Source organism: Rhamphochromis sp. 'chilingali' (assembly GCF_963969265.1).
Source record: "Rhamphochromis sp. 'chilingali' genome assembly, chromosome: 20".
NCBI lineage: Eukaryota > Metazoa > Chordata > Actinopteri > Cichliformes > Cichlidae > Rhamphochromis > Rhamphochromis sp. 'chilingali'.
Window position 1 is genome coordinate 1,162,817 of NC_137947.1, and position 12,473 is coordinate 1,175,289.

Sequence of the window (12,473 nt, forward strand, 5' to 3'; positions counted from 1 at the left end):
TGTATATGGCTGTAGTAGCTCCGAGAGGTAGGGGGGGGCCAGGCCATTAAGAGATTTAAAAGCAAATAAGAGAATTTTAAAAACAATCCTAAAATGTACAGGTAGCCAGTGGAGTGAAATTAAAATTGGGGTAATGTGCTCAAACTTTTTTGTTCCAGTTAAAAGACGTGCTGCAGCATTTTGCACAACCTGCAGGCGCCTAATGGACGCATCACTAACCCCAAAATAAAGTGTGTTACAATAATCCAGCCTAGAAGTAACAAAGGCATGGATTACTGTCTGAAAATGCTGTTTCGATAAGATAGGCTTTATTTTGGCTAATTCCCTCAAATGAAAAAAGCTAGATCTTACAGCAGCTCTGACCTGGCTTTCAAGTTTAAGATTTGCCTCTATTTTAACTCCCAGATTAGTGATGACTGGTTTAACATACTGTGCCAGTGAACCAAGATCTATAATAGTGGCCTCAGAAGCGCCACCAAAAACCATCACTTCTGTTTTCTGTTCATTAAAATGTAAAAAGTTCAAAGCCATCCAGGCCCTTATATCATCAAGGCATCTGAGCAGCGGGTCTACTGAGAAGCCATTTATCTTTTTAAGTGGGAAATAAATCTGGGAGCCATCGGCGTAGCAGTGGAAAGAAATCCCATGTTTCCTGAAAATAGACCCAAGGGGTAGGAGATATAGAGAGAAAAGAAGCGGGCTTAAAACTGAACCCTGTGGGACCCCACATTGAAGAGAAGCAACAGAGGATACAAACTCCCCGAGTTTCACAGAGAAAGTTCGCTCTGCCAAATAGGATCTGAGCCACTGCAGTGCGGTACTCCGCATACCCACCAACTCCTCTAAACGGGAAATTAAAATATTATGATCCACTGTATCAAAAGCAGCAGTTAAATCTAACAGCACAATAATAACACAGTCACCTGAGTCATTTGCCAAAAACACATCATTAAAAACTCTTAAAAGGGCAGATTCGGTACTATGTAAAGCTTTAAAACCAGATTGGAAAACTTCTAAAATACCGTGTTCTTCTAGGAAGGACATTAATTGCTTGTAAACTACCTTTTCAAGAATCTTTGAGATAAAAGGCAGTTTGGAAATAGGTCTGTAATTCGCAATAATATCAGGATCAAGAGCAGGTTTCTTGAGTAGAGGCTGAATCACCGCATGTTTGAGATTGACAGGTACAACACCAGAGGACAAACTACTATTTACAATGGATTGTACAGCTGATGCTATAGTGAGAAAAACCTCTTTGAAAAATCGAGGAGGGAGAGCATCATAAGGGAACCTGAGGGCTTCATGTAGGGCTGCCACAAACGATTATTTTGATAGTCGACTAGTCACCGATTATTTTTGCGATTAGTCGACTAATCAGATCATCATCCACTGGACGTAAAACTACAGCTTATTGCACCAGCAGCATCTGCTCTTATATAACTATCATTAGCTTACAGCTTTAAGTGTTTAAGGTATGTGCTAACTAAAAATAAAGACAAGATGAAAGTTTATTCAATTTTAATGAAATTTGCAGATTGTTTCGGTAAAGTTTAATAAACTCCTTGCTATCTAAAATATAACAGGACACTGGAGTAAATTCTCGAGCATCTCACACTTCTGATAATCAGCTGTCTGCTTGACGTTTATTCAGCTGTGTAAAAACTATAACTTTAATCTCAGCCAAACCGATTTACTCAGGAACAAATAAAATACAAAAAAAAAAAAAAAAAAAAAAAGCCAAACAACAACATTTTTAATTTATCTAAGTGACTCATATATATTTAACCTGAGTCGCGAAAGACGGCGGTGGGTTTGAAAACAATTTGTCGGGAGTCCGGTGTTCTCACGGCGCTAGTGACCTAGCCCCCGGCTAGCTATCGAGCTAGTGGGTAACAGACGTCTCCGAAAACGTCGGAGTGCTTTTGAAAATATGTGGTGTCCTGATAAACTGAGCCGATATTTGAGGTTTACACAGCTACATTCTCGCCTGAAAATATGTTAAACGTTTATTTTCTGACCCAGAAAGAATAATAAGAGTAATATTAAAACTTAACTAGCTACCGCCATTGTTGGAAACTAAGCTGGGCCGTGCTATGAATTCTGGGACACAGCTGCTTCTTCTTCTTCGGGGTTTAACGGCTGCTGGCATCCTTGTACATGCTGTGCTGCCATCTTCTGTTTCAGTCCGTTATTACACTCTTAAATCCTGCTATTATTCCTGCGTCTTTTGTGATCTTACAAAGCTTCAAACGACACGTCGACTATTAAATCAGTCGTCGACGATTTTGATAGTCGACGTAATCGTGACTAGTCGACAAATCGTGGCAGCCCTAAAGCAAACACAGCAGAGGAAGAGCCAGACGGCGAGCCACACACACACACTGGCGCCATCTTGGAAAAAGATGCATCACAAATACTGCTATATCATGTAAAACTATACGTGACCACTGCTGCAGTGAAGAATATTCACTGAAATGTGAAGTGACATGTCAAAATGACAGAACGGTGTCAGTGTAACTGATCAGATGCACCTGCGGAATTGTTTTTAAAACTGCAGCATCTCCCTCTCTGTAATCTGCTGTATTTTTGTTTTTGTTTTATTGCAGGAAATCAAGCTTCCATATTGTGAGACTGCCCAGTGTAATAATGTTGCCCACCTGAGCAAAAACCTTGTTGAGTCTCATCTGCTCAGCCAGAACGCTGACATTGTGGAAGAGGTGAGGCTGCATGTGGCTCCACATGTGAGGAAACCACCAGAAGTCCATCCTGTGTTGCAGCAGCATGTCATCTCCCTGATCCTCTTCATCAGTGCCTGAATACAAACAAGCAGGTGCACACACAGCATAATTAACATGACCTGATCTGCACCGAATTCACTTTTATCTAGGAAGAGAAAGTGTATGAGATAAGCTTGCCCTGAAACCCAGAATGAACAATTAATGTTTGAGTCAGTGCCAAGTATTTTAAAGTCACAGTAGCATTGCCCCCCTCTGACCACCAAATTCTAAATATTTGTGCCAAATATTTCCCTCAAAGTTTAAGACATTTCACATTCACAGGAAAGGGACTGAAAAATGAATGAAATCATCCAGTCAGTGCTGCTGATCGTGCAGCAGCGACACTAACAAAGGAAACCAGTTCTTCCAAACAGACTTTACAGCATCTGTTTTAACCTGCACAGATCAAAACTATACTTGGTAATGTTTCGAGCAGCAAGCTGCACTGATGAAATTATATCAGGCCGTTTTTACACATGAACGTTAGGTCAGGATACAGCGGGTAAAATAAGTATTGAACATACAGTGGGGCAAAAAAGTATTTAGTCAGCCACCGATTGTGCAAGTTCCCCCACTTAAAATGATGACAGAGGTCAGTAATTTGCCCCAGAGGTACACTTCAACTGTGAGAGACAGAATGTGAAAAAAAATCCATGAATCCACATGGTAGGATTTGTAAAGAATTTATTGGTAAATCAGGGTGGAAAATAAGTATTTGGTCAATAACAAAAATACAACTCAATACTTTGTAACATAACCTTTGTTGGCAATAACAGAGGTCAAACGTTTACTATAGGTCTTTACCAGGTTTGCACACACAGTAGCTGGTATTTTGGCCCATTCCTCCATGCAGATCTTCTCGAGAGCAGTGATGTTTTGGGGCTGTCGCCGAGCAACACGGACTTTCAACTCCCGCCACAGATTTTCTATGGGGTTGAGGTCTGGAGACTGGCTAGGCCACTCCAGGACTTTCAAATGCTTCTTACGGAGCCACTCCTTTGTTGCCCGGGCGGTGTGTTTTGGATCATTGTCATGTTGGAAGACCCAGCCTCGTTTCATCTTCAAAGTTCTCACTGATGGAAGGAGGTTTTGGCTCAAAATCTCACGATACATGGCCCCACATGACATTCTCCCAATCCTCTGCTGTATCATCCATGTGCTCTCTGGCAAACTTCAGACGGGCCTGGACATGCACTGGCTTCAGCAGCGGAACACGTCTGGCACTGCGGGATTTGATTCCCTGCCGTTGTAGTGTGTTACTGATGGTGACCTTTGTTACTTTGGTCCCAGCTCTCTGCAGGTCATTCACCAGGTCCCCCCGTGTGGTTCTGGGATCTTTGCTCACCGTTCTCATGATCATTTTGACCCCACGGAATGAGATCTTGCGTGGAGCCCCAGATCGAGGGAGATTATCAGTGGTCTTGTATGTCTTCCATTTTCTGATGATTGCTCCCACAGTTGATTTTTTCACACCAAGCTGCTTGCCTATTGTAGATTCACTCTTCCCAGTCTGGTGCAGGTCTACAATACTTTTCCTGGTGTCCTTCGAAAGCGCTTTGGTCTTGGCCATGGCGGAGTTTGGAGTCTGACTGTTTGAGGCTGTGGACAGGTGTCTTTTATACAGATGATGAGTTCAAACAGGTGCCATTCATACAGGTAACGAGTGGGGGACAGAAAAGCTTCTTACAGAAGACGTTACAGGTCTGTGAGAGCCAGAGATTTTCCTTGTTTGAGGTGACCAAATACTTATTTTCCACCCTGATTTACGAATAAATTCTTTACAAATCCTACCATGTGGATTCATGGATTTTTTTTTCACATTCTGTCTCTCACAGTTGAAGTGTACCTCTGGTGCAAATTACTGACCTCTGTCATCATTTTAGGTGGGGGAACTTGCACAATCGGTGGCTGACTAAATACTTTTTTGCCCCACTGTATATTCACTCAGAAAATTGGTGATATTTTAAAAGATGCTATTGACATGAAATTCTCAACAGATGTACAATGCATGCAATCCACACATGCAAGCTTTAGTTCTTTCCACAGATCTTTAACTGGATTCAGATCAGGCCTGGCCATTATTGCAGCTTTATTTTCGTTTCCTTGGCTGTGTGTTTGGGATCACTGCCCTGCTGAAACGTCCATCTTCGTTTCATCTTCATCATGTGGGCAAATGGCAGCAGATTTTATTTGAGAATGTATCTGTACATTTTTCCTATTCATCCTTCCTTCAATTATATGAAGCACATCAGTGCTGTATGCTGACAAACAGCCCCACACAATGAGGTTCCCACCTCCAAACCTCATTGTGAGCATGGTGTTTGTGGGGTGATAAGTAGTGTCTTTGACTCCCGTATCCAAGAGAATCTCAAACTATATTTTCCCAGTATTTCACAGGCTTGTGTAAATGTTTTTCAGCAAACTGTAAACACGCCTCAACATGCCTTTTCTTCAGCATCAGAGTTGTGTATGGTGAGCGTGCATACAGGCTATGGTGGTTGCATTACTTATTGTTTTCTTGGAAATAATTGTACAGGCTGCTTCCAGATCTCTCTCCACAAGTGGTCATCAACTTTTTCAGCTGGTACTGTGATTTTCCATGCCTGTCACGCCTCCCTTTCTTCATTTGTTGAATACTTCTTCCTTTCTCATTATTACAGATAATTTATGGACCATCTATGGTTTAATTTCTTCTGGATTGGACACGTTGTTACCGACATCTGGTAAAAGGGTTCATGTCAATAGCACTGCGGCAGGTCTCTGGCCTGCTGCAGTGATCTCATGAGACTGTGTCAGGCTGGCAGTGGGGACAGGTGTTTATGAGGGGACTAATGACTCCCTCTCTTTATATAGTAACGGAGGAGACACTGTGGAGGAAACTGCAGGAAGAGTTCGCTCCAGGCTTCAAGTTGTGCCGAAATAAAAAAAGAGAGCTTGTGATCAAAATAAAGCAACAAAAACCACAAGCAGTGTTAGAAATATTTTTACTTGTGTTGACATGTTGAATACTTTAACCGCTTTATGTTCCATATTTGTACTTTTCCACATGTAGCACAGCAGGAAATGAGTGACCTTCTGAATACACTGAGGGGTCACTACACCAGCATAGAACACAAGTTTCCATTTTCACCTGCATGTTTGAATAGAGCAGTCTAAAGAAGTTCATGGCTGTTGTGAATGTAGAAAAACAGAAAGATTATGCATACCTGTGTGATAGAACTTTCCCGAAAACCCCAAGTTAAAGGTGAAATTTGGGACCAGTGCTCGCAGTTTGTTTTGTGTGTTGAGCAATGCCTGTAAAAGGATGACACATTTTAACTGTTGCCAATTACAAAAATCAAGCCTTACTAACAGAATCTAACCTGAAGGATGAAATTTGACAAAGAGCAGAAATGCCACACAATGGGTGAAACACAGGTCCATCCTTGTAATATGAAATAATCAGTCAAATGGATAGAGTCAAACATTTATCCAACCTACCACCTACAATTACATTAGATTCAAGAATTCCAGTTAGTTACAAATAAATGAAACCTAAAGAGGCAGTGAAAGGAGCTTGCAAAGAAAAGCGTCTGGACTTCTTTAAGTTGCTTGAAGACGTTTCACCTCTCATCCGAGAAGCTTCTTCAGTTCTAAGGTCAAAGGGTGGAGAGTCCCAGATATAAATCTAGTGGGAGTTTCCCCCCACAGAGGGACAAAAGGACCCCCTGATGATCCTCTAATCGCCTGAGCCAAGGTGTGAAACTGGGTGTGGGTCCCAATCAGCCAGAGTTTCGGGTGTGTTCATTGTGAAACCTGGCCCCACCTTATCATGCGAATTCCTGAGGTCAGCTGGCCCAGGATGTGAGTGGGCGTTAAGGCGTCTGGGAAGGATCTCAAAACTGGATTATAGATGGCAGACAGTTGGTGTCGTAAACCCCCGCCTCTGTTCAAAGATGGTCGCTCACAGTGGACATAGATGGCTTCTTTCACTCCTCTTTCAAACCATCTGTCCTCTCTGTCCAAAATGTGAACATTGTCATCCTCGAAAGAGTGTCCTTTGTCCTTAAGATGCAGATGGACTGCTGAGTCTTGTCCTGTGGAGGTGGCTCTACTATGTTGTGCCATGCGCTTGTGAAGTGGCTGTTTGGTCTCTCCAATGTAGAGGTCTGAGCATTCCTCGCTGCACTGTACAGCATACACCACATTGTTAAGTCTGTGTTTTGGCGTTTTGTCTTTCGGGTGAACCAGTTTCTGTCTGAGCGTGTTGCTGGGTCTGAAATACACTGGGATGTCATGCTTGGAGAAAACTCTCCTGAGTTTCTCTGATACACCGGCTACATAGGGGATGACAATGTTGTTGCGTCTGTCCTTCTTATCCTCCCTCGCTGGTGTCTGGTCTTCTTTTCTGTGCCTCTTTGCTGACTTTAAGAACGCCCATTTAGGATAGCCGCACGTTTTGAGTGCTTCCTTTACATGTGTGTGTTCCTTCTTTTTTCCTTCAGGCTTAGAGGGAACATGTTACATGGGACTCTCCACCATTTGACCTTAGAACTGAAGAAGCTTCTCGGATGAGAGGTGAAACGTCTTCAAGCAACTTAAAGAAGTCCAGACGCTTTTGTTTGCAAGCTCCTTTGACTACGATGACCTGGATGATTGAGAACCTTCACAGACCTAAAGAGGCAGTGAAAGGTGGAACCTGAAACATTTCAAACTCTACTGCATATCTCCTTGTTTCTGCAGGTCAAGCTTTAATGAGCTTTAGAAAAAGGGTTTAAAAGATCAAAATTATTCAAAAATCAATCACTCAAAGATGGTGGCAGCTTTAAATATATTATCCTTCATCATTTTTCCATTAAATAGTCAGCAATGAATCAAATGTTAGGATTCAAAAACACCACTGAAAGTTTGTCTGAAATGTGATATAGACTTGATTGTTTCAGTTTTTTAGTAACAATTTTAACATTTTAGTAGTACTGAAATAGATTTTTTTTGTGTTTTATTATCCGTAGGCAGTGCTAGTATCACAATATCAAAAAAGCCAATTTTGCAGGTGAATTTTTATATGAAGTCTACTAGGGATGCACCACATTTTCTAAAGTACTCGTACTCGTTAAAAGTCCCCCGATACCGAGGACCGATAGCACGGTCTGAGACCTGTCTATGTTTGAGCGGCATGTAAGGGGTTAATCCCACGCTGTGTTGCTGTACCCACGCTTATTTACCCACGCTTATTTACCCATGCTTATTAGCACAGAGGAGCATAGCTGATGCTAAAGCAGTGGGGGCGGAAAATAGTTGGGCATTTTAAACATTCCGCCTTAGCCTACTCCCGCCTCGAGGACATTCAGGGACAGCTCAACCAGCCAATAAAGAGACTGCAGCAGGACGTACAGACGCGCTGGAACAGCACGTATTACATGCTCCAGTCCCTCATTGAGCAAAAGCGAGTGCTGGGCGTGTCCGAGCACGAACTCCCTGACTATCTCACCGCTCACCAATGGGCTCTTATGGAGACGACTGTTCTCGTCCCCTTTGAGGAACTAACTAAAAAAAGTGAGCAGCTACGATGCACTAGCCTCTGATGTCATCCCAGCTGTGACTGTGCTAGTGAGACTTCTAAACAGAGAAACAGATGAACAAATTTAAAATTAAATTTTGTTTTTTTTATAATTATTTATAAAAAAACTATTATTATAAATTATTTATATATGGCACGGTGGTTAGCACTGTTGCCGCACAGCAAGAAGATCCTGAGTTAAATTCCACCATCAGGCCGAGGTCTTTCTGTGTGGAGTTTGCATGTTCTCCCTGTGTTTGCGTGGGTTCTCTCCGGGTACTCCGGCTTCCTCCCACCGTCCAAAGACATGCAACTTGTGGGGATAGGTTAATTGGATAATCCAAATTGCCACTAGGTGTGAATGTGAGTGTGAATGGTTGTCTGTCCCTATGTGTTAGCCCTGCGACAGACTGGCGACCTGTCCAGGATGTACCCTGCCTCTCGCCCTATGACAGCTGGGATAGGCTCCAGCGCCCCCCGCGACCCTGAAAAGGATAAACGGAAGCGAATGGATGGATGGATAATTATTTATTCTGTAATATGTTGCATACAACATGCTTTTCATTTTAAATAAATGTTCTTAATTCCAAACTAGTCCCTTGTTTGTTTGTTTTTTGTTAAATTATAGGACTAAAGCTGTTACCTGCAAATTTAAATCATGTTTTCATTAAGTACTCGGTATCAGCGAGTACTAAATGCAAGTACTCGTACTCATTTCCAAAAAAGTGGTATCGGTGCATCCCTAAAGTCTACTTTTTACCAAACTGTAAACAGAGTGCTATTAACAAGCAAATCATTTTTTGATCTTAGCTACATTAATTGAAAAGGGTTTAACAAAAGTATTGCAAAGATGTTTTTAATATAGATAATATAGATACAACCATTTTTAGACACAGACGCATATTCAGATGCTCAAAATTAATTGGAGAATTCACTAAAACAGTTTCATGGCCAGATGTTTCCTTATTATCTCATGGCAAATTAAGCAGATAAAAGAACTGGAAATTATTCCAACTGCTGAACTTATATTAGTTATATTTTAAATTGAATGCTCAGCATGAGGTCAAATAGAGTTTGATGCAAATTAAAGAGGCCATTAGGACAGCGTATTGTCCCAGATTTCAACAAGCGATTCAATTCTGATTCATAAAGTCCTGATTCAACTCAATCCCGCGCTGGAAGATCAAGATGGCCATCAAGATGGCGCCGCGGATGGTCGCCCTGGTGCTTCAGTGCTTTACTTTTGTTTTGTTTTTGTGCATTTCTTCTGTGTCTGGGCACTCCTCTGGATACTCGTACACCAGAGAAGAGCTCCTTAACTACAGGACTACAACGCCTGTGGATTTATTTCCAATATTTGTCGCATCTGCGGCAGATTTACTGCTGACTCTGACCAGGAAAGCGAGACGCCGAAAGAGAGGGAAGCGAGCCGGCGCACTCGTGCGTTTGAGGAGACGCGGACTGCGAACTGCTCTTCCTGGGATCTTCCTTTCTAATGTACGCTCACTCGGGAATAAGATTGACGAACTGGCCCTGATGAGAAGCATGAACAGAGACTTTGCCTCCTCCTGTGTCTTATGTTTTACGGAGTCGTGGCTCAGTGAGAACATCCCAGACTGCGCGCTCAAGCTGGAGGGCTTCCATCTGCTGCGCGTGGACCGGCAGGCCGCTCTCTCCGGTAAGTCCAAAGGTGGAGGTCTCTGCTTCTACATCAATAGTGGCTGGTGCACAGATGTGACAGTGATTGCTCAGCACTGCTCTTCCTCTCTGGAATATCTTTTTATCCACTGCAAACCGTTTTATTCTCCGCGGGAGTTTGCTTCATTCATCCTGGCCGCTGTTTACATCCCGCCAGACGCAGATGCGCAGGCAGCTCAGTGCGCACTCGCGGAGCAGATACTGCACATGGAGCGGACATTCCCGGACTCTCTCATCATTGCTCTTGGGGACTTTAACAAAGCCAATCTGAGCCATGAGCTTCCCAAATACAAGCAGTATATTAAATGCCCAACCAGAGAGGAGAGGACATTAGACCACTGTTACAGCACGATCAGCGGGGCCTATTGCGCGGTGCCCCGCGCTTCACTCGGACTTTCTGACCACGTCATGATCCACCTAATCCCCGCGTACAGACAGAGGCTGAAGCTCTCCAAACCTGTCGTGAGGACTAAAAAACTGTGGAGCAACGAGGCTGTGGAGGAGCTTCGCACGTGTTTGGAGACCACAGACTGGGACACATTGAAGGCTGCTTCTAACAGCTTGGACGAGTTTACGGACACTGTCACCTCCTATATCCACTTCTGTGAGGACAGCATTGTGCCATCACGCACCAGGGTGAGTTATAACAATGACAAACCCTGGTTTACTCCTAAACTCAAAAAGCTGTGGCTGGAAAAGAGAAAGGCGTTCAGAAGCGGAGACAGGGACTGCTACAGAGAGGCCAAGTACAGGTTCACTAAAGAAGTGGACATTGCTAAACATCAGCACTCTGAGAAGATGCAGCAGCAGATCTCAGAGAATGACTCGGCCTCTGTGTGGAAAGGTTTTAGGAATATCACAAACTACAAGCCTAAAACCCCCCACTCCACTGATGACTTGCTCTTAGCCAACACCCTTAACGACTTCTACTGCCGTTTTGACGAGCCATCAGGCAGCCTTCACACCTCCAACAGCCCCAACAATAGAGACACTTTGGACACTAATTCTCCCACCTCTCCCCCCTCCATAGAGCCATCACCACCTTCTAACCGTTCACCTACAACACCCCCCTCCTCACCCCACACAAAAGAGGATTTCACACCACCTCCTCCCACCACAACTCTTCATATTCATGAAGCAGATGTGAGGAAGCAGTTTAAGAGTCTGAATGCTCGGAAAGCTCCCGGCCCAGACGGTGTGTCTCCTGCCACCCTCAGACACTGTGCAAACGAGCTGGCCCCAGTGTTTTCTGGCATTTTCAACTCCTCACTGCAGGCATGTCATGTGCCTGCCTGCTTCAAGTCCTCCACCATAATCCCTGTCCCCAAGAAACCTAGGATCACTGGACTAAATGACTACAGACCCGTGGCTCTGACATCTGTGGTCATGAAGTCTTTTGAGCGCCTAGTTCTCTCCCATCTCAGGACCCTCACGGCCCCCCTCCTGGACCCCCTGCAGTTTGCATATAGAGCCAACAGGTCTGTAGACGACGCCATCAACATGGCCCTACACTTCATCCTGCAGCATCTGGACTCCCCAGGAACCTACGCCAGGATCCTGTTTGTGGACTTCAGCTCTGCCTTCAACACCATCCTTCCAGACCATCTCCGAGACAAGCTTTCCCAGATGAATGTGCCTGATCCCATCTGCCGGTGGATCACTGACTTCCTGACGGACAGGAAGCAGCATGTGAGGCTGGGAAAGAATGTCTCGGACTCTCGGACCATCAGCACCAGCTCCCCTCAGGGCTGTGTTCTTTCTCCTCTGCTCTTCTCCCTGTACACCAACTGCTGCACCTCCACCCACCAGTCTGTCAAGCTAATCAAGTTTGCAGATGACACCACCGTTATTGGACTCATCTCGGACGGGGACGAGTCTGCCTACAGGAGAGAGGTTGAACGTCTGGTGTCCTGGTGCAGCCACAACAACCTGGTGCTGAATGCCCAGAAGACAGTGGAGATTATTGTGGACTTCAGGAAGCACACAGCTCCACTCCCCCCCATCATCCTGACTGACACCCCCATCACCTCTGTGGACTCATTCCGCTTCCTGGGTACCACCATCACCCAGGACCTGAAGTGGGAGCCCACCATCACCTCCGTCATCAAGAAAGCCCAGCAGAGGATGTACTTCCTGAGGCAGCTGAAGAAATTCAACCTGCCAACACGGACGATGATGCAGTTCTACACTGCAATCATCGAGTCCATCCTCACCTCCTCCATCACCGTGTGGTACGCTGGAGCCACTATCAGGGACAAACAGAGACTGCAGCGTGTTGTGCGCTCTGCTGAGAAGGTGATTGGCTGCAGACTCCCATCTTTGCAGGACCTGTACACCTCCAGGACATTGCGGCGTGCAGCTCGGATCTCAGCTGACCCTTCTCACCCTGGACACAGTCTGTTTGACCTGCTCCCCTCAGGCAGGAGGCTCCGGTCCATTCGCACCAGAACCTCTCGCCA

The 12,473-nt window shown here is 44.5% G+C and overlaps 1 protein-coding gene across 1 annotated transcript in view; it reads right to left on the reverse strand.

The window, feature by feature from the left end:
- The window catches only part of LOC308388867 (bifunctional heparan sulfate N-deacetylase/N-sulfotransferase 2-like), a 51,988-nt gene that overhangs the window by 17,543 nt on the left and 21,972 nt on the right, over positions 1 to 12,473 (reverse strand). Inside the window, exons 4-5 of the mRNA XM_080869823.1 lie at positions 5,984 to 6,071; positions 2,658 to 2,812 (exon numbers count right to left, since the gene is read on the reverse strand). Coding sequence (XP_080725949.1) covers positions 2,658 to 2,812; positions 5,984 to 6,071 — 243 coding nt within the window. The remainder of the gene's footprint in view (positions 1 to 2,657; positions 2,813 to 5,983; positions 6,072 to 12,473) is intronic.